General features: G+C 38.4%; 1 protein-coding gene and 1 pseudogene across 2 annotated transcripts in view; one reads left to right on the forward strand and one right to left on the reverse strand.

The window, feature by feature from the left end:
- TAF1B (TATA-box binding protein associated factor, RNA polymerase I subunit B) overlaps positions 1-20,465 on the forward strand; it is a 54,228-nt gene extending 33,763 nt beyond the window's left edge. For both annotated transcript variants that reach the window (XM_042245779.2, XM_015094217.4), the window contains 7 exons: positions 6,294-6,441; positions 10,006-10,183; positions 10,729-10,775; positions 11,562-11,652; positions 15,944-16,014; positions 16,532-16,754; positions 20,028-20,465. In XM_042245779.2, the coding sequence (XP_042101713.1) occupies positions 6,294-6,441; positions 10,006-10,183; positions 10,729-10,775; positions 11,562-11,652; positions 15,944-16,014; positions 16,532-16,754; positions 20,028-20,232 (963 nt within the window). In that variant the 3' untranslated portion in view covers positions 20,233-20,465. The remainder of the gene's footprint in view (positions 1-6,293; positions 6,442-10,005; positions 10,184-10,728; positions 10,776-11,561; positions 11,653-15,943; positions 16,015-16,531; positions 16,755-20,027) is intronic.
- LOC105607481 (eukaryotic translation initiation factor 1-like) lies at positions 1,633-4,684 on the reverse strand (annotated as a pseudogene).
- Positions 20,466-21,584: the final 1,119 nt, after the last annotated feature.

Consider the following 21,584-nt stretch of genomic DNA (forward strand, 5'->3'; position numbering starts at 1 on the left):
ACTGAACCGAAACCTGCAAAGTTTTAAATAGTATTCTAGTAGTCCTCTTATTCTACTTAACACATCATAGATTCCAAATGAAATATAACACAAATGTCCAGCAACTTTTATGACATCCTTCCTTTAGGTGTGTTCTATACATGCGTACATTTTTCTGAAAGTCAAAATAAGACTATTCTAACACAGTCATTAAATGTTTACTGTAATTATTTTATATCCATGTTTTGGAATCTTGTCAAAATTAGAGCCTGCTTCCGCTCTCCAGGCTAAGGACAATGGCACGGAAACAAAAATGTGATCCTGTGATCACATTCTCTACAACAGCGCTGTATCATAGTCCTGCTGGTCTCCTGCCCCAGGTTGGATGCTTTGCTGAGCTGGTGGTGCAGCCCCCTAGAGTGGCCTGGCTTGGTTGGAATAGGAACAGATGTGTGGGGAGGTTAGTCTGTAGCAAGCCCTGTAGAGCCAGTTGGGCCACCATTTCACGTGATGTTGGAGGCAGAAGGTAGCAGATGTCAGTGTGGATATTTTGTGTGTGTGTTCAGTCGCTAAGTCATGTCCGACTCTTTGCAACCCCATGGACTGCAGCACACCAGGCTCCTCTGTCCTTCACTATTTCCTGGAGTTTGCTCAAATTCATTTCCATTGAGTCAGTGATGCCATCTAACCATCTCATCCTCTGCTGCCCTCTTCTCCTTTTGCCTTCAGTCTTTGCCAACATCAGGGTCTTTTCCAATGAGTCAGGTCTTTGCATCAGGTGGCCAAAGTATTGGAGCTTCAGCATCAACATCAGTCCTTCCAAGGAATATTCAGGACTGATTTCCTTTAGGATGGACTGGTTGGATCTCCTTGCAGTCCAAGGGACTCTCAAGAGTCTTATCCAACACCACAGTTTGAAAGCATCAATTCTTTTTTGCTTATTAGATTCCTTTTCATTAATGATCTTACAATTACTTGTCATAAACTTATTATCCATTAAGTTGGTTTTCTGAGATGATTATTTTTCAAAGAGGAACATTCACTGCTCTAGTGTTTGTTTGCAGATTAAAGTACTTAATTTCATCTCCTACCTGCATTATTTAAAAGGATTGTGTGCTAAGAAGCTTTAGTCATGTCCTACTCTTTGTAGCTCCATGACTAGAATTCCTGTGTCCATGGAATTCTCCAGGCAAGAATACTGGAGTGGGTTGCCATTTCCTTCTCCAGGGGATCTTCCCGATCCAGGGATTGAACCCCAGTCTCCTGCATTGCAGCTTAAGCCATCAGGGAAGCAGGATTAGGGTTACCGTAAATCTTGTCAGTAACGTTAATTGTTAACTTGAGAAGATACTTCAAATTCTGGGCAAAATGGAGCAGATGTCTAAATGAGTTGATTTTATAAAGATAAAAAGACAGCTTTTCCAAAAGGTCACTGAGAGTATATGTTTTCATTTTTAACTTTTTTTTTTGGGGGGGGCGCTCTTTTCAGTTTATTGCATGTAGGAGTTACACTAGTCCCAAGTTAAAAGCAAACCCCAAATTATGGTTATATTACACAGGCTGTGAGGTTTTTAAACTTGTGACTAAGGACAGAAGGGAAATTTACTCATTGCAAGGAAATCCTCACTTAAAGCTTCAGTAAGCCAAAAGCACTTAAAACCTGTGAACCTGCAGCTGGTCGTCCTTAGCCAGTCCAGTCTCCACCGGGAACTGGCATATGTTCTTGTGCTGGTCACCCTGTAGCTTAATTCCTTCTCCGTATTCTGGATGCTCAATTACAGTACCATTGCAGGCAAATTTCTTCTTAAATGTCTTCACTAGTTTCTTTTTATCGTAATCATCATTGATCTCTTGGACAGTAGTAAGGGTCTTTCTGCCATTTCTCTGTTGAATTCTTACATGGATATAATCCTCAGCGCCAGCAGGAAGCAGATCATCACCCTCACTTACATCAACAAAGGATCGAAAGAGTGGAGGTTCTGGATAGGGGACAGACAATATGATTCCTTTTCCTCAATGGAAATGGCCTGCGGAAGGTGGTGGCGAGAGAAAGCGGGCAGGGGGACAGAGCCTCCATCGGGAGGCAGAGGGTGGGGGGGCTGCGGGGGGTGGGGCACTGAGTCCCTGGCGGCAGCTCAGTGACTGGGTCATTTTTTCCTTTTTAAATTTACAGATTAAAATACAATTGTTACTAGTATTTTCATATACAAGTAGAATTACTGTACCTAAGCATTTAGAAACAGCCTTAAAAGGCCACATTGCTATTTTGTTAGACAGAAATTTACTTTGTATTCTTCAGCTACATGTTGATCATATGTTAATAATATAGCATAAACTGAAAGTCTTTTTTCCCTAATAAAACTCAAAAGTTTCAGTTCAGTTCAGTCGCTCAATCGTGTCTGACTCTTTGCGACCCTACGAATCGCAGCACGCCAGGCCTCCCTATCCATCACCAACTCCCGGAATTCACCCAAACTCCGAGTCGGTGATGCCATCCAGCCATCTCACCCTCTGTCGTCCCCTTCTCCTCCTGCCCCCAATCCCTCCCAGCATCAGAGGCTTTTCCAATGAGTCAACTCTTCGCATGAGGTGGCCAAAGTATTGGAGTTTCAGCTTCAGCATCAGTCCTTCCAATGAACACCCAGGACTGGTCTCCTTTAGGATAGACTGGTTGGATCTCCTTGCAGTCCAAGGGATTCTCAAGAGTCTTCTCCAACACCACAGTTCAAAAGCATCAATTCTTCGGTGCTCAGCTTTCTTCACAGTCCAACTTTCACATAAAACCATAGCCTTGACTAGATGGACCTTTGTTGGCAAAGTAATGTCTCTGCTTTTGAATGTGCTATCTAGGTTGGTCATAACTTTCCTTCCAAGGAGTAAGCGTCTTCTAATTTCATGGCTGCAGTCACCATCTGCAGAGATTTTGGAGCCCCCCAAAATGAAGTCTGACACTGTTTCCACTGTTTCCCCATCTACTTGCCATGAAGTAATGGGACCAGATGCCATGATCTTCGTTTTCTGAATGTTGAGCTTTGAGCCAACTTTTTCACTCTCCTTTTCACTTTCATCAAGAGGCTTTTTAGTTCCTCTTCACTTTCTGCCATAAGGATGGTGTCATCTGCATATCTGAGGTTATTAGTATTTCTCCCAGCAATCTTGATTCCAGCTTGTGCTTCTTCCAGCCCAGCGTTTCTCATGATGTACTCTGCATATAAGTTAAATAAGCAGGGTGACAATATATAGCCTTGATGTACTGCTTTTCCTATTTGGAACCAGTCTGTTGTTCCATGCCCAGTTCTAACTGTTGCTTCCTGACCTGCATATAGGTTTCTCAAGAGGCAGGTTAGGTGGTCTGGTATTCCCATCTCTTGAAGAATTTTCCACAGTTTATTGTGATCCACACAGTCAAAGGCTTTGGCATAGTCAATTAAGCAGAAATAGATGTTTTTCTGGAACTCTCTTGCATTTTCGATGATCCAGCGGATGTTGGCAGTTTGATCTCTGGTTTCTCTACCTTTTCTAAAACCAGCTTGAACATCAGGAAGTTCATGCTTCACGTATTGCTGAAGCCTGGCTTGGAGAATTTTGAGCATTACTTTACTAGCATGTGAGATGAGTGCAATTGTGCGGTAGTTTGAGCATTCTTTGGCATTGCCTTTCTTCGGGATTGGAATGAAAATGGACCTTTTCCAGTCCTATGGCCACTGCCGAGTTTTCCAAATTTGCTGGCATACTGAGTGCAGCACTTTCATAGCATCATCTTCCAGGATGTGAAATAGCTCAACTGGAATTCCATCACGTCCACTAGCTTTGTTCATTGTGACGCTTTCTAAGGCCCACTTGACTTCACATTCCAGGATGTCTGGCTCTAGGTGAGTGATCACACCATTGTAATTATCTTGGTCGTGAAGATCTTTTTTGTACAGTTCTTCTGTGTATTCTTGCCACCTCTTCTTAATACCTTCTGCTTCTGTTAGGTCCATACCATTTCTGTCCTTTATCGAGCCCATCTTTGCATGAAATGTTCCCTTGGTATCCCTAATTTTCTTGAAGAGATCTCTAGTCTTTCCCATTCTGTTGTTTTCCTCTATTTCTTTGCATTGGTTGCTGAGGAAGGCTTTCTTATCTCTCCTTGCTATTCTTTAGAACTCTACATTCAAATGGGTATATCTTTCCTTTTCTCCTTTGCTTTTCACTTCTCTTCTTTTCACAGCTATTTGTAAGGCCTCCCTAGACAGCCATTTTGCTTTTTTGCATTTCTTTTCCATAGGGATGGTCTTGATCCCTGTCTCCTGTACAGTGTCACGAACCTCTGTCCATAGTTCATCAGGCACTCTATCTATCAGATCTAGTCCCTTAAATCTATTTCTCACTTCCACTGTATAATCATAAGGAATGAAAAGTTTAGATCTGAAATACCAGTATCAAAATAAATACAATACAAAGAAGGTTGTAACCTCAAGCAAAGTAAAATTGGACATAGTTATAAATTCTGGAAATTTACAGTTTGTTTTCTGTAAGTAAGTCGCTCAGTCATGTCCGACTCTTTGCGACCCTGTGGACTATGGCTCACCAGGCTCTTCTGTTCATGGGATTTTCCAGGCAAGAGTACTGGAGTGAGTTGGCATTTCCTTCTCCCAAGGATGGATCGAACCCAGGTCTCCAGCATTGCAGGCAGATGCTGTACCATCTGAGCCAGTACCATTATAATGTATTCCCTTGTGCTTTATAATTGCATGTAAGCTGAATGTACCAAAGTAACATTGAACAGAGACATATTTGTCCCTTCACTTGGTTCCCACACACCTTCACATATATAGAAAATGGGCAAGACATGACAGAGCAATATTATTGGTACAAATTGTTGGGAAACAGATTTTTACTTAGAATAAGGAAAAACTTTGTAATGATTAAATGCATTACAAATTGAATAGACTACCTTCAGGAAAGGTATTGAGTTCCCATCACTGGGGATTTAAAAGAGCTAGACATACACCTGCTAGGGGTTTTGCAAATTTAGACCAGATACCTTTAAAGGTCTTGCCAACTCTGAATTTGCTGGTTGGATGATTTCTCCTGTAGCGTGATGTATGAAGTGATTGTTACACAAAATAGTTTACTGAAGTTTCTCTCTTACCATGTTTTTTTAAGCTAGACATGCATACAGAAAAGTGAACATATCACAAATGTACCCAACCTGATGAACTTTCATTACCTGAACCAGCCCTCTAGATCAAGAAACAATGATCTCTGTACCCCAGAAGCTCCATCCAGTCCCAACTTCCAGTCATGATCACCTGCACCCTGAGAGTAATCTAACTCTATACCTCCAGTCAACTGTAATAAATATTGCCAAACAGGTTTCCAGAATGTTTGTATTCTAGCCTAATTTTAATGAGGTCCAACCATGTCAGAATGTTAGTCTTTCTGAAATTCCATAGATCTTAAAAAAAAAATCTTGGTTGTAGCACTTAACAGCTATCTTATCCTATAGTTATTTTTGAATACTGACCTCCTTTTCTAGAGTATATATTCCTTGAAGAGATCACTTTATTCATCTTTATATTTCCTGAAGTATCTTACATAGAATAGACTCTAAATTTAATATTTTTATGTGAATGGATAAGTAAATGAGGAAAAATTATATGTAGTATCAATGAGAAGAATGTTTGGAAATTGCAAAAATATAAATAGCATACCAAATTAACTACAAGGGTGCCTGTAAAATGAACAGAATTAATTTATTAATATTGGCTCATACATTTTCCTGAATTCTGTAAGATACTCTTTCTTAGAGGCTAATGTGAGAAAATAGAAAGCTGAATCCCACATTTTTAACTATTAGACTTAAGCCCTGGTGTCATCTCCAACATAGAAGCATGTGAATATTATGTAACACTGAACTGAATCTGTTAGCTGTGAATTTGAAGGTTGGCAAGAGGGTGCTGGTTAGGGAAGGCGAGCAGAAAGTCCTGCTTTGCCGGGATTATGATGACATCATAATTCCAGTAGGATTGCAGCTTTATCCCAGATTCTTCTATGATTGGCAAGAAGTAATGGCTTCACTATATCATTAAGGCCAGTAAGAATTGTTAGAGCCAGATAGAATTTTAGTGGCTTTTTAATTTATCACTATTACTGTTTAAAACAGCTCAGTGAGGATATTTGGGGTTTATGGGTGTTTCTCCTTAATGTTTTTAATCTATACTCCAAGTTTTATTCAGTGAATACATGTTATTTTTAAAATCAGGAAGTAGTTTTTAAAATAATTTATGTTGCAGAAATTGCTACTTTGACTATCTCTTTCATTCCAGTCTTGGCCTAACTATGAAGTTATCTTTAAAAAAATAATTGAAGTTGCCACATTCTTAGATTTGCCGCGTTTTCCAGACATAACTGAAAACTGCTATCTTCATCCAAACATCTTGTGTATGAAATACTTGATGGAGGTCAATCTCCCTGGTAAGTGTGAGGTATATATTATGAGTAAGCCTTGACTTATTGAATTATTATGAAAAATGTATTGAATCCTCTCAATCAGAGACTATTAGAGTCACCTGACAGGGTCTACAGTAACATGAAGCTTAACTTCAAAATTCTTTCTTAAAATGTTTTGGACCATTTAAAATGGTTAAAAGGACACTTTCAGAAGTAATGAGTTCTGTTTTGGATGGGAGGGATAAGCTTGAAAGATAATGTTTGGTTTTTACAGTAAATTTTTGCTGAATACAAGTAACACATGATTCAGTATGTATTATTAATTACTTAGGAACCTCTACCAAAAAAGGGCAGCACTCCTTCATTTGCATGAAGCATGATTATTAAATAAAGAATTCCAATTTTTAAAATCCCAGAAGTTAATCTACAGTGATATTTTTATTATTTAGTAACATTGCTATTTCCAGTCCCTGAAACAAATGGAGATGAAGGTCTGGTAGGATGCAAAGGCAGCCTCACTACCCTTCTTCACAATACACCAAGACACAGGTCACCCCAGCGGAATTCGCCGATGGAATCTACTCCTGAATTTCTTGCTAAACTAGAAATGTGAGAACTGCAGGGTTTCTATTCTTAACAGAAAATACAAACATGGCATGACTATATTATTGCTTATGCAGTATAAAAAAATGTGATTGAATATATTTTTAATAGGAAAGGAAAAGACATGTTATATGAAAAAAATATATATAAAACTGCATGTATGATATAATTTTAGCTATAAAAATAAACATAAATTGGAGTAACATGTATACAAATATAAATCTAAGTCTTATAAAATATTTTTTAAAGAGGAAAAAATAAGCTTCTCAAAGGTATCATTTATTAAGCTAAGGAATGTTGCTGTAACTTTAGAAGTCACTGGCTCTTTGATTAAGATTCCAGAATTTGGGAAGTCTGATTTCTGCACTTTGGCATGTTACATATATCAGTTTATTGTTTTGGATTTTGGTTTTTTGAGTTACTTTTGGAGTGGTTCTTTCAAAATATGGCGGGTTCCTCTGTTCTATTATATACTCCAAAATCGTAAGCTCATAATGAAGAACACTAAGATATGGAAAGAATGCAAGGAATTACCAAAATATAACTGGCTTGGGCTGGGTTATGGCAAGTATCTAGCTCACATAGTTGCTATTGGACAGAAACGATGGTGGTAGTGTTTTCTGACCAGTGTGTATAACTTAATAGTATTTCTCACCTAACTCTTCCTGAGAGTAAGAAGTAGAATTAAAACCACTATAATATACAGAGAGATACTGCTATCATCTGATGTTGTAAAGTGCTATTTTAGAGACCATATTAAAAAGAGCCAGGATAGAAAAATTTTACTTCTCACAAAGTGTTCAATAGAAATAATTTGGAATATAGATAAAAAACTATACACAAATGTTATTGACCCTATTTATAATACTGAGAAATCAGAAATAAATATCCAATGGAAAGGTAATGTTTAAGTAAATATTTTGTATATTCAGTAGAACCATGTGCATCTTTTAAAATTATGTTTGTGAAGAGTATATAAAAGCATGGGAAATGTTTATGTCATAATAGAAAAGGAAATAGGCCAAATTATAAATTATATATAATATAATCATAGCTATATAAAATTAAAATATTCATGAAAATATTGGGAATAAATTTATCCCAATATTGAAGTGCTATTTCTAAGTTATAGTAATGCATTTTTTCTTTCTTCCCACTTTATGTATCTTATAAATGTCCTATACTGAGTTTATATTACATAATAGTGGGAGGAAAGAGTAAACAAAATAGATCTACTAACTAAGATGTGGTGGTCCCTTCACCTTAGAAATTGCATTCTAAAATGTGACATTGATTGGCCTCCTACCCATGAAATTATAAGAAGGCTTCTAGAATATTGCCATTTTCAAAGCTGAAAGTTTGCACTCTATAGTTCTCTTGTGCTGTTGATCAAAAAGAAGAGATCTGTGTACTTGGCCCTTTTTCAAAGAGAGGTTTTCGGGTTCCCAGAAAGCTAAAGGTGGTTTTAAGCATGCTAGGGCAACGAATGCCCCTCCTCAGTGCCTTTATGTATGACAATGTCGTCTTTGGAACTGGGCAGAAAGCAGCTTCCAGCAAGCATGTCACACACACACACCCTTGCTGAGTAAGCACTGCCTCCTTGGTGGCTCTGACTGAACTCCAAATACATCCCTTAGTTTTATCCCTCATCCTGGGACTGAGGAGCTGGCCAGAGAGAATTCCTGGCAGCTTTCATAATCATGTCTGTTTAATTTGTGGGGAACCCTGTAGAGTTTCCAAAGTGCCTTCATCTGTATTACCTCATCGTGAAGGTGGAAAGGGAGGACAGGTGGGTGTGCTCATCTCAGATGAGACGTAGGCAGGTTGAGTGACGCCTGGCTGCCGGATGGCCGAGGCGTCATATAATACTCCAGGTCACATAATACTCCAGGTCAGAATCTTAGTTTTTCTCTCCTGTCCTGGCTTCCTTCCTCATAATTTTTTTCATTTGCTTTTTATTACTATGTACTTTTAGTATAAGAGAAGCAATTCAAGGTATTAATTTTAAATAAATAGGGGAGACATTCTTCAAGAAATACCATTTTTATAGTAATAAAATTCTGTATATAATACTTTATATAGAGACATGTATATACTGTATGTAATGTTATTTGGACTGTTATAAAAGTATGGTATACTACATTAAGAGAATAGAATCAACAGAACATAATGACTGACAGTATATAGGAAATGCAATACAACTTATTATGCTCTTGTAAATAACAACTGTTCTACTTGAATTTAATCACAATATAGGTACTTCAGTTAGTAAGTAAAGAAATTTGCTTAGTAATTCAGAGTTTTCAAAGTATAATTCACTTGTCCTATCTTTTATGTCCTGTGTTTATCCTCACCATAACCCATTTTACAAGTGAAGAAACTGAGGTTGAGTGGCTCTAGTCCGGAGTCACAAAGCTCATGATCAGAAAGCCTAAATATATAGGCTGTAGGTGTTCTGGCTCCAAGTCCCAAGTTACTCAGCCTTGAATAATAGATGAGTCTGTGCTGAGCATGTAATTTCTTTGGGAAAGCAGGGCAGCAGGTGAGGTGCACACTGGGCCTTCCAGTGTGCTAGCCAGGCTCCCTAGCTTCCCAAGTGAGTGCACATTTTTAGAGAAGCCCTTGGTCCTACAGGAAAGTTGGTTTCAGGTAAATGCAGATTGCTGTAGAAACACAGACAAGGGGCGTGGATGAAGCAATAGAAGATGGATGTGTGCCTGTATATTTGGTGCCAAGATATGTGCCATAGATAGCAGGCATTTTGGGAAGTCAGAATAGGAGAAGATAGACCTTGCCAGGATTCGACCATATGTTTTTCTCTACACATTTCATTTTTTGGTTTATGTATACACAAAATGGTATGTCTCAGAGTTATGGCATAGTATCATATTTTAAGATAAAGCTTATCTCATGTATGTATACATTAGTATGGTCTCATTAACCAAAGAATTTAATTTCACATTTTTCTGTTTTATTCTTCAACAGATGAAATGCATAATTTAACCTGCCTAGTGGTAAAAGCGACTGGAATAGGAGAAGTGGATTTTCTAAGATTTGATCCTATAGCTAAAAAGGCAAAAACTGTTAAATATGATGTGCAAGCTGTAGCTGTCATTGTAGTGGCATTGAAACTGCTCTTTTTATTGGATGACAATTTAGAATGGTAAGTGTATGTAGTCTTAGGAGAAAAAAATTTTATTATTTTCCCCTAATTATTCAGAGTAAAGGGCTCCATATGTTATGTCTCAGTAGAAAGTAGAGACTCTGAGTTGTTACAGAACACTGACTAGTAGCAGCAGTTACTCCTTACCTAATGTTTTGGCTCAGGTATTTGTCAGAGATTTCATTCTCCTTTAGTAAGTTGTTTGGATCATGTTTTCTTCCATTTTTAGGAAGATGCACATGTGTCTCATTCTCCTGAGTTTTAAATCATACACAAATTCTAAAGAGTCACTAGCACTTCATCCATGTACCTTTTGGTTTCTGGCACTATGTGTCTTCAAAGATTATTTTGGAAAGTGAAAGAATCTTAAAATGCCAACAAAGAGTGGCAGTGTCTTCTTCCCTATTTCAGTGCTTGCTTCTGCATTAAAAGTTGGCATCAGTTTCAAGTACTGTTCTATACTTCTCTTTCAGAAGAATTCAAAATTTAACTGTCTTCTAATGAATGATTTCCAAATAAATTGATTTGTTTATTTGTGTCTCCAGGTCTTTGTCTAATATTGCCAAGAAATATAATGAAAAGAACAAAGAAGGTACTTTTTTTTTAATCAATCAAGTGATTGTAAAAGGTGAATTAAAAGATGCAATAAATATAGAGAAGAAGCTGAGAAATATATAAATTGTACCTTGTATCAGACTGTTTATATGTGTAGTTATCTAGTATATCTTCTATTCTCAAGGAGGTATAGTCAAATCTAGGAGAACAGACATGTAAAAAGATGGTTTCAATATGTGGAATCTAGAAAAATAGTAAAGATCTTATTTGCAAAGCAAAAATAGAAACAGAGCTGTGGAGAAGAAACGTATGATTACCAGAGGGGAAAAGGCAGGGGCGTGGGGTGAATTGGGAGATGGGGATTGACATCTCTACACTGCTATGTATAAGACAGATCACTGATGAGAACCTGCTGCGGAGAACCTGCTGTGGAGCTGCGGGAGCTCTGCTCAGTGCTCTGTGGTGACTTAATTGGAAGAAAGTCCAAAAAAGGGGGATATATGTGTATGTATGGCTGATTCAGTTTACTGTACAGCAGAAACTGACACCACAGTATAAAGCAGCTATATTCCATTTTTTTTTTTTAAAGGTAGTTTTGGTGTAATACAGGGCCACAGTATAGGTGAGAGCTCAGAACAGAAGGGAGTGACAGCAGATTGCTCAGGAGTCATATTAGAGCATGAAGATAGTCAGTCCCTCCATAATTTCCAAGGGCTGGCATATAAATGTTCAGTCAGATCAGTGAGTAAAGACTCAAATGAGCAACATGTGTTATAATAATGTGACATACTTGGTTAATAATCATGGATTTCATTTCTTTCAGATAAACCATGGTTTGATTTCAGAAAATGGTACCAAGTTATGAAGAAAGCTATTGATGAGAAGAAACAAAAGTGGGAGGAAGCCAGGGCAAAGTATGTTACCTCTTCTAGCTTTAGATTCACCTACTTTATTTTTCAAGTCTATTGCTTTACGTCTGAAAGCTCAAGTTTCATCAGTTCAGATTCACCAGCATTATGACCCTTTTTTCTAGAATTAACCCCTCTGTCTAAACTGACATTTTAAAATATTTCTATTAACTATTAGTGAGTGAGTGAAAGTCGCTCAGTCATGTCCGACTCTTTGCGACCCCATGGGCCATTATAGTCCATGGAATTCTCCAGGCCAGAATACTGGAGTGGGTAACCTTTCCCTTCTGCAGGGGATCTTCCCAAACCAGGAATCAAACCGGGGTCTCCTTCACTGCAGGCAGATTCTTTACCAACTGAGCTATCAGGGAAGCCCTATAATGTCCTTTTAGGGGCGTTCCTGGTGGTCCAGTGGTTAAGACACCACACTGCCAATGCAAGGGAGGTGGGGTCCATCCGTGGTCAGGGAACTAAGATCCCACATGCCACACTGTGTGGCCAGAAGATTTAAAAAATAGTAATATTAGTGTCCTCCTGATCCAGAATCCAGTCCAGGCAGCCTGTATTGTACTCAGTACTCGTCTTTTCGTAATCTGCATGACTCTTCTCTGCATTTCTGGTATTCCTCCCTCTTTCGTTTCCCACAGTGGATCAGTTCCCATCTGTGCTTCCCGCTGTTACAAAAGACTGCAGACGTCAGCCTGTGTCATTTATAACTGGACTGTTCCTCCAAAATAAAGTTCCCGATACAAATCCAAACAAAGCAAAGCGGAAAGAGAGTAGCATGTTTAATTCAGGCAGTCTCACTGTTTGACCTTGAGCTCTCCTCCTCATGTAGGTCCATTGTTGTCGTTTAGTTGCTAAGTTGTGCCCAACTCTTCGTGACCCCTATGGACTGCAGCACGCCAGATTCCTCTATCCATAGGTTTCCCAGGCAAGAATACTGGAGTGGGTTGCTGTTTCCTTCTCCAGGGGATCTTCCCGACCTAGGGATCAAATCCGCATCTCCTGAATTGGCAGGTGGGTTCTTTACCACCGAGCAACAGGGAAGCCCACCCAGGTCCACCGTGGCGGAGTGGAAAGAGCATAGCATTAGAGACAGTGCAGGGGTAAATCCTGATTGTTTAAAACCAGCTGTTTAACTGCGACCCAGTTACTTAACTTCTTAGCCTCAGTGCTCTGAAATGTAGTCAGCTCATAAATTTTCAGAGATACTGTCTTATGTGGTAGAGGGTACCTTGCCCTAGGTTTCTGATTTGAACGGATTTTATATCTGTTCTTGGAACTTTGAGTCCCTGTGAAACTTTGAAGAAAAGGTTAACATTTCTGTAGTTTATGTAATTTTGCAACAGTACTCATTTGATAAAGTCATTTTATATCCCCTGAGAAAAATCAAGATTCCCCAAATTAGTTAAAATGATAACTCCAGTTTCTTCATCAATAAAGTAAGGCTAATAATGTCTCCTTGATATTCTTAATCAAGAACTAAATTTCAGTGTTTGCAGATAGAATTAGAATATTTCTCCCCTGAATTTAAGAGAGCTTTTAAATCTAGAAACAGACTTCCAGGGATGCATAAAGCGCTGTGGGAGAGAGGATCCTTGCTGAAGAAGGGAGGAGATGGGCAGTTTCTTCCTGTTCAGGTTGGACAGATAGTGAGGGTGAGCTTCTGACAGCTGTGGGCACCCGGGGAACGGAGGCCTTCCTCTTTTCTGTTGGAGAAGGAATGTCTTTAGTCATTGGCTCTCAGCAGGCACAAGAGTAGCAGCGAGAACAGAAGGCTCTCCTGAGTTCTTAGGTAATCTTGGAGAACCAGACATCGGACCTTTATTTTCTGGTGCTGCTGGGGTGGTCCCGACCAGTACTGAAAGGCTAGGTATTCAGAGGCCATGCCACTTGGGCATCTCAGGGTTGACAGGTGCCCTTTCATGAACCCAAACCAGGCACCAGCTTACACTTCAGACATACCTGTTAGAGCCCAGATTCTTCCTGCAGGGCCTCAGTCAGCTGTGCATGAAAAGGCTCACTGACTTTTAACTACTTTAAGGGAGAATTTAATGACCAATGAATGTATGTCTAGTTTCAAAGTGGCATTTTCCAGACGGACACCAGGCCTCTGGGAAGAGCTTGTCCAAGGGATCTGTTACCAAGATCCTTCATAGAGTCTGTGCTTTGGGATGACTGAGATGACTTCTAAGTCACTGCTGACTGCTCTGTGAGCACAGAGCTCCCATGTATGCCCATCACCTGTTCTACCCTTCCCCATCTCTGTTATTGACATAAATTTCTAATTTTTCTCTCTATTCTTCTAGACATCATCTTCCATATTGTCAGGTAAAAGTTGTTCAAGTATTTTCTACAGCTCAGCATAGGTCTCTATGCATGGATTGTGAGAAACACTAGTAAACTATAGTTGAAAACCTAAAACTAGCTTTAGAGAGTGCTTTGACTGCCAGTTTTCCTGGAGGAAAATTTAAAAGCATGTGCAGATCTTTGCAGCCTTTTAGGTTAGGTAAAAATTTTCTCGGATATGATACCAAAGCCATGATCCATAAAAGAAAAAAAAGATAAATTAGACTTCATTTAAAGAAAGAACTTCTCTTCTAAAAACACTGTTAAGAAAAGCTACAGGCTAGGAGAAAATATGTTTAAATCACATATCTGATAGAAGGTTTGTATCCAGAATATATAATTTGTATCCAGATACATAGTTTGTATCCAGAATATATGAGTTGTATCCAAAATATGGTTTGTATCCAGAATTATTTTCATATAATAAGAAAACAACTCAGTTTTTTAAATGGGCCAAGAGTAAGTTCACACAGAAACCTATATATGAATATATAGAGATCTGTATACTTCATTCACAAGTAAACGAATGAAATCTTGTGGCGCAAAACTGGCAACAACCCAGATGCCTTTCAGGTGGTAATGGATAAACAAACTAGCATATCTGTAAAATGAAACACTCTTCAGTACTAGAAAGGAACAAACTTCTGATACATCCAGAAATATGAATGAATCATAAATACATTATGCTAATGAAAGACTCAAAAGGGTACATATGGTCTAATTTCATTTATATGACTTTCTGGAAAAGGCTAAGCTGTAAGAATAGAGAAACAGATTGGTGGTTGAGACCAAGTTTAGCTGAGGGTCAGGGGAGGAGTTGACCTTCAAGAGGCATGGGAGGTTTGAGAGTGTGGAACTATTCATGGTGGTGATTATACAACTGTATGTGTTTATCTAAAGTAGTGCAGCTATGCACTAAACAGGATTGGTTTTACTACATGTAAATTATACCTTAGTATACAGCAGTGGAGAACCAAATCTTGAGGGAAGACTGGACAGACAGAGCATATGGGACCTCGTGGCTTCCTGGAGAAAATATTAAGACTTCGTGCTGGGCCTCTATTTTTTGTAGTTTTGAAAAGAAGTAAGCAAAGTAAATGCTTAAAGAAGGACTGTGTGACGAGTGTTAATTATTTTTGATGGCCCACCTTTCCCATCTTCTGGGCATATGTCCTCAAGGAAATAATAACACCTCCTTGACTGCAACATAATTGGCCACCTGTATGGGCATTTACTATAAATGCATAAGAAAATCTGTCTAGATGAGGAAGTCACAAGGCGTTTTTAATAGTGGGTTTATCTAGGGAGTGGGATTAAACTATTTAGGGGACTTCTTTATTATTAAGAGATTTTTTACCTTGAATATATTGTCACTTTTATTATTTGATAAATAAATAACAAAAAGATACTTGAAAGAATCACAAATGGCAAGCTCTCTGAATATTTAAATGTGGTATAATTTAGTTCACATATAATTTTCAGGAAGACCATAACCTATTCACAGTGATTACACCTCTGCATTAGAAGGCAGGCACTTACTGTTCACTTTGTACAAGTTATCAGAGTCAGAAGTACCACTACCTTATCTGCAGCAGAAGGGTGTTTGGCCAAAGACAAGGAGGAACAGTTGTTTCTTAGGTGGCCTCACTTTAGGAGAACAAGAGGCATGGGAATTTTATGATGACAGTATGATCAATCATTTCTTATGGCATCTGGGAGGTTTTAGGTGGAACTTATCCTTCCATTGACTTCCTGCCTCCTGCAGTGCCACTCGCTTACGTCTAGGTCATGAGTGCTGTAGAGACGCATGTCAGCAGGTCATTCTAAGCCAGAACTATTATATGAGTATCGGGAATTTCAGATACTGCTATTGAGAAACTTCTCTGAAGTGTGTTGAGGCCCATTTCATCTCCATCCTGCTCCAAATGCGTCTTTATCTTTTCAGGTTTCTGTGGAAAGGTGAAAAGCCAATCTACTACTCAGCCATTGACAGGCCGGTGGTGTATAAAAGAAGAGGTGAGTAGGGCTTCTTCTCGTTGACACCAAGTAACAGCCCAGCTGTGGAAAAGCTAAATGTTTTAAATTGAAAAGTGAATGCATAAGTCCTTTTCTCAGTTGTTTAACAAGTGTCCCATTGCACATCCAGAGAAACGTCCTTCTTTATAAGAAATGTCCATAGAAATCTATTTCAGGAACATTGCAATATTCAAACAGAACTTAAGTTCTCGCCAAAATCTGAAATGCTATATATATCTATACTCTCAGAACTCTTTATTTGGAGAACTGCTTTTTTAGGTTTTTTGTTGTTTTTTTGTGTGTGGTAAAATATACATGACATAAAATTTACCTTTTTAGCCTTTTCAAGTTGTTTCTCGCCGTCCCTCTTCCAGTGGCAGTTTCCCCTAGTTATGCCCTTATATCATGGAGCATTTGTCAAAACTACAAAACCACCGTTGGTGCATTACAATCAAGTAAACTACAGACTTTGTCATTTAATGTGTTTTTATTTCATTTGTTTTCCCTTCATTTCCAGAAATGCTGGTGAGTCTACAGAAACAGTTTAGCACGCTGGTGGATTCAGCACCAAACATTGAAAAAAAAAAGCCTTCAAGTTTTCAATTCAACTGGACTGAAGAGGACAGCGAGAGGCCTTGTTTCCATGGGCATAGCCTCCAAGGAGTCCTGCAGCAGAAAGGCCAGTCCCTGACAACCAAGAATTCCCTCTACTGGCTGAGTACTCAGAAGTTCTGTAAAAGGTATGCGATGCTCTTAGAAGTCATGGGATAAAAACCACCCTGAAACCTCTAGTTTGGCCTGAAGCAGTAGTCTTTTCTCATTAGAAAAAATAAAAAGGGGCCACCTATGATTTAAAGGAGTTGGTCATAATGAGAGGCAGATGGGTTATTGGTTGGACTTTAGAAGATGGTGAGCTTATAATCAAGACCCACACATGGGACAGGAAGTTAGGACCTGATTTGTTAGTACCATCTGCCTTGTCTGCCTGCAGTCGGTCCGCGGGGGTTAGTGGGGAACCTACACCTTTGTGCTCTTCACGTGGCATGATGAGTGCACTTTTGGATGTTCTTAATGGTTGTAATCCTGTAACATAAGACAGTTAGTTACAAATAGACCTTGGTATAATCAGAGATGAAACAACCAAGATTTTTTTTCTCTGCATGAGTTATAAGGCTAAGCAATACACTCTATGCATCAAGTATGGTTATCACCATGGTTTTATGTACCAAAATCGTCTGTCAAATTACCTTGCCTATTTAGACCATAGCCTAAAACCACATAGTAAGCAAAAAAGGGTCCAGCTAACCAATAAAATGGCCACTGAGTCCATAACTAACGTATATACACTCTTCTCAGGAGGCCCTTTAGTCCTTCACTCTGCCGGGAGATGTGTGTCCATCAGGCTGAGTTGTCTGATTTCCACATTCCTTGCCATCAGAAGATGCAGAGTAGGCGGGAGACTGAGAGGTATCTGCTGCTGAATGTCTTGACAGCAAATATAAGTGGTACTCGTTTGACAGACAGTAGAGGAACCAGCTGCAGAAGCAGACAAAAGAAGTTAAATTACAGTGGTCTGAAGTTCATTCATGACACACAATAGCTCCACAGAACTAAATAAACTTGACCATGTCTCTGCTTTAGCATGTCCCCAGATTAATGTGCATTCTCTCTGGGTTTGTTTTTCCTACCTGCATTTTCTAGTATTTCCACAATAAAAGTGGACAACTTGTCACCATATAATTGTAAAGGCTTTTGAAAATAGGCTGAATGTCCTCTGATTAATAATAACCAAATAATGTATAACTCAGTTTTAAAAGATGTCTATCCAAAATGGTTAAAATGGAATCTTTTGATGCTTAAGAGAGCAGATCTTCAGCTATATGGAGAATTTTATTACACAGGAGGACTCAGTTTTGAGGGTTCAGAAGAGACAAGCATTGTACTGGGAAATAATTTTGAGAACACTCAGGTCTTGAGAACTAAGCAGAGAGACTGTGAGAACCCTTCAGATCATGGGGTGTTTATCCTTCTTGTCTGAGGTGGAGCTAACAATCTGGATGAATTTAAATGATTATATGTTTTATTTGGTTTTATCACTTAAGACTTTAGGAAAATTAAAGTTTTCCAAGTTTATGATAAGGGAAGTGAGTGAAGTGAAGTAGCTCAGTCGTGTCCGACTCTTTGCAACCCTGTGGACTGTAGCCTACCAGGCTCTTCCCTCCATGGGATTCTCCAGGCAAGAGTACTGGAGCGGGTTGCCATTTCCTCCTTAAAAGATACTGTTGTTGATTCAACTTAGAAATAAAAGTCCTACTGTACACCTTTTCTTATCTTTTTGTTGTAGAAGTAGAACTTTCTTTATGGTCCCTAGGCAAGGGAAACAATATTTTTACCCTTTTTGTGATAATATTTTGTTTGAAAGAATCTTTCTTCATAGAGCCTAAATTAAAAATTAGAAAAGAAGAAAAGAGGGCACCTTATTTGTGAGAATTCATATAAATGGCTTATACTCTGTTTCCATTAAACCAATCAATGCACAAGCATTTGAGGCTTTTAAATTTCCTACTAGTGAACATAGTAGGGTATTGGCTTTTTCATATATTATTAAAATAGGCTTTAAAAGATTTTAAGTGAAAATTTAAAAATCAGTTTTAAAGGAGTATGGGCAAAGTGAACATTTTTGAGCCCTTACTTTGTGCCAGCTATTGGATAAGTGCTTAATATATATTCTCATTCAATCCTCTTTTCCATCTTATGAGGTAGTTATTTTTTTTCTGTTTTGCAGATGAAAGAACCAAAAGTAGTTATCCATAGTTACAACTGATGGGTGTCTGAGCTCTATGGTGCAAATGCAAACATTCTTTCAGGAATTTAGGGCCATATTTGTTACATAAATCATTGTCTAAATGTTTATACCATCTATCGTTCACTTGTTTTTAAAACTATTTATTATGGAAAACTTCAAGTATATTCAAAGGTAGAGGGCACAATATAATTAATGCCCCCTACCCATAGTCACCCCCAAATTAACAACTTTCCACATGGCTAGACTTGTTTTCCCCATACCCTAGCCAGCTCACCGCTTTACCCCTCTACTCCCAGATTATTTGGAAGCAAGTCCCAAACTTCATAATTTTCTTAAACAAAGCCAGAATACCATTAATCTGACATTAAAAACTAGTAGTAATTCCTTAATCTCATCAAACATGCAGTGAATATCTAGATTTTCCTGATTGTCAACAGTAAATTTTTAAATAACTCAGAATCCACAAAAAGTCCTTACATTGCCGGTGGTAGAGATAGCCCTTAAATGCTTTAGTTCATAAATTCCCCCTTTATCTCTTTTATTTCCCCCTTGCAGTTTACTTATTGAGTAATCTAGGTCATGTGTCCTGTACAATTTCCTGTAGTCTAGATTTTGCTGATTACAGCCCATGACACCTTTTAACGTGTTCCCCTTTCCCCCTGCTTCCATGTTGGTATAGGCAGAGATTGGCAGAGTTACTTAGCAGTTTTCATTAGTGTTTTAGAGATTTGATCAGATTCAGGTTCTACTTATTACTTTAAAATAAGCAAAATTGCTTTGTTAGGTCTTCCTGCTATAATACATACAGAATTGCAGCATACAGTATTAAGCCTGGTAACCTGTTTTGGTTGGGAGCTGGGGATTCTTTTGTTGGTGTGTTTTCAGTATGTCCAGAATCTCTCCCTGTGTGCTTTTGTTTGCCTTGACCGTGGTAAGAGGGGGGGCCCACCTGGAGTGGAGGAGGAGCCGTGAGAACTGGCTATGGACCACCTGTGTCCCACGCCTGATGGCCACAGACAGTGCTAACATTTTTTTCCTTTATAAAATGTAGGATTCCTTCCAGATTGTTCATTTCCTTCCAGCTCAGAGTACTATCTTAAGCCTAACCATATACAGTTTTTAGGTTATTTGGGGGATATTCAAGGGACCAGTGCATACCTTTCTAAATGGCCCTTTAAACATGGTGTCTTTTTTCTTCCCCTTCTAGCCATTGTAAGCATGTGACAACCTACGAAGAATCCAATTTTTCTCTGAGTTACCAGTTTATACTAAATCTCTTCTCCTTCTTGCTGAGAATAAAGACTTCCTTTCTCCATGAAGAAGTGAGCTTAATAGAAAAGAGACTTTTTAAAGCAAAATATAATAAAACAAACAAGAAATCTTCGAGATCCAGGAAAACAAGAAAGTGCTGAAAGAAATTAAGTGGAAACTTGCCGGGGAAAATATATTACTAATGAAAGTAATGTCATTGTAATATAAAATTCTAGAGAATGGTGAAAAATAGAGTTTTATTGCATACAGCTACATACATACAAATACCTATATCAAACAAAAATGTATGTTGGAAAACAGGTGAAATTTATTTGAATTTATTTTTAAATTATGAATGTTCTTGTTAAAATGTTAAGTAAATGGTATCCAGGAATTTGTATTCTTTGTATTTTTAAAAAATATTTGCTTATTTATTTGGCGGCACCGGGTCTTAGTTGCAGCATGTGGGATCTTTAGTTGTGGCATGTGGGATCTAGGTCCCCAACCAGGGATGGAACCTGGGCGCCTGAATTGGAAGCTCAGAGTCTTAACCATTGGACCAGCAGGGAAGTTGCTTCATTGTATTTTAAAGCTAAATTTTCTTTTTAAACTAGATCACTTACTTACTCTTTACACCCCAAAGTAAATCCCAGATGGATCAAAGATCTAAACATTATAATCTTTTATATATACATGTATAAAGTCTTAGAAGAAAACAACTGTGAATGCTGTGATGATCTTGGAATGGGGAAGGACTTTATAAGAAGTCTCAAAACCAGAAAGCAGAAGGAAAAGATTAATAATATGACTACAAAGTCAAAGGCAACTGAAAAGCTGGGAAAATATCTTTATAGTGTACAATGAACAAAGGGAAAGTCCTTTAATATATCAATAGTGCTTGCAAAGCAATAGGAAAAAGATAGCTGAACAAGGGATATGAAAAGCTAGCTTTCTGAAAAAACAAAATACAAAGGCCAAGCTAAAAACAGGGTAGTCAATGTCACTCATTAAATGCAAGTTACAGAGATGTTGTTTCCCACATATTAAGTAGGCAAAGATTATACAGGTGTCTAATACCTGGTGTGGATATTGGAAAAAGGCATTCTGATTTCATCATTTATTTGTGCAACAAATACTTACTGAGCAACTTCTGTGTTCCAGACACACGCTAGACGCTGGAGGTACAGTACTGAACAAGGCAGGGACAGATAGTATACAAATAAATAATATTGGGTGCAATGAAGTGCAATGAGGAAAAAGTAGGGTAAGGGATATGTGATCAGGTGGGCCCTTCAGCACAAAGTAAATGAGAAGAATGGTCTGGGAAGTGACATTTGAGCTGAAACCAACCTGTGTGAAATCCAGTTGAGGGGGCAGGCCATATGGCCATCCAGGTGGAGATCATTTTAGGCACAGGACGCCGTACTCGGAGTCTATCCAGGAAAAATAAAAGCATCTTTCCACACAAAGACTTACACACAAATATTCACAGCAACTTTATCTGAGATTGCTA

Source organism: Ovis aries, chromosome 3 (genome assembly GCF_016772045.2).
Source record: "Ovis aries strain OAR_USU_Benz2616 breed Rambouillet chromosome 3, ARS-UI_Ramb_v3.0, whole genome shotgun sequence".
In the NCBI taxonomy this organism is placed as follows: Eukaryota; Metazoa; Chordata; class Mammalia; order Artiodactyla; family Bovidae; genus Ovis; species Ovis aries.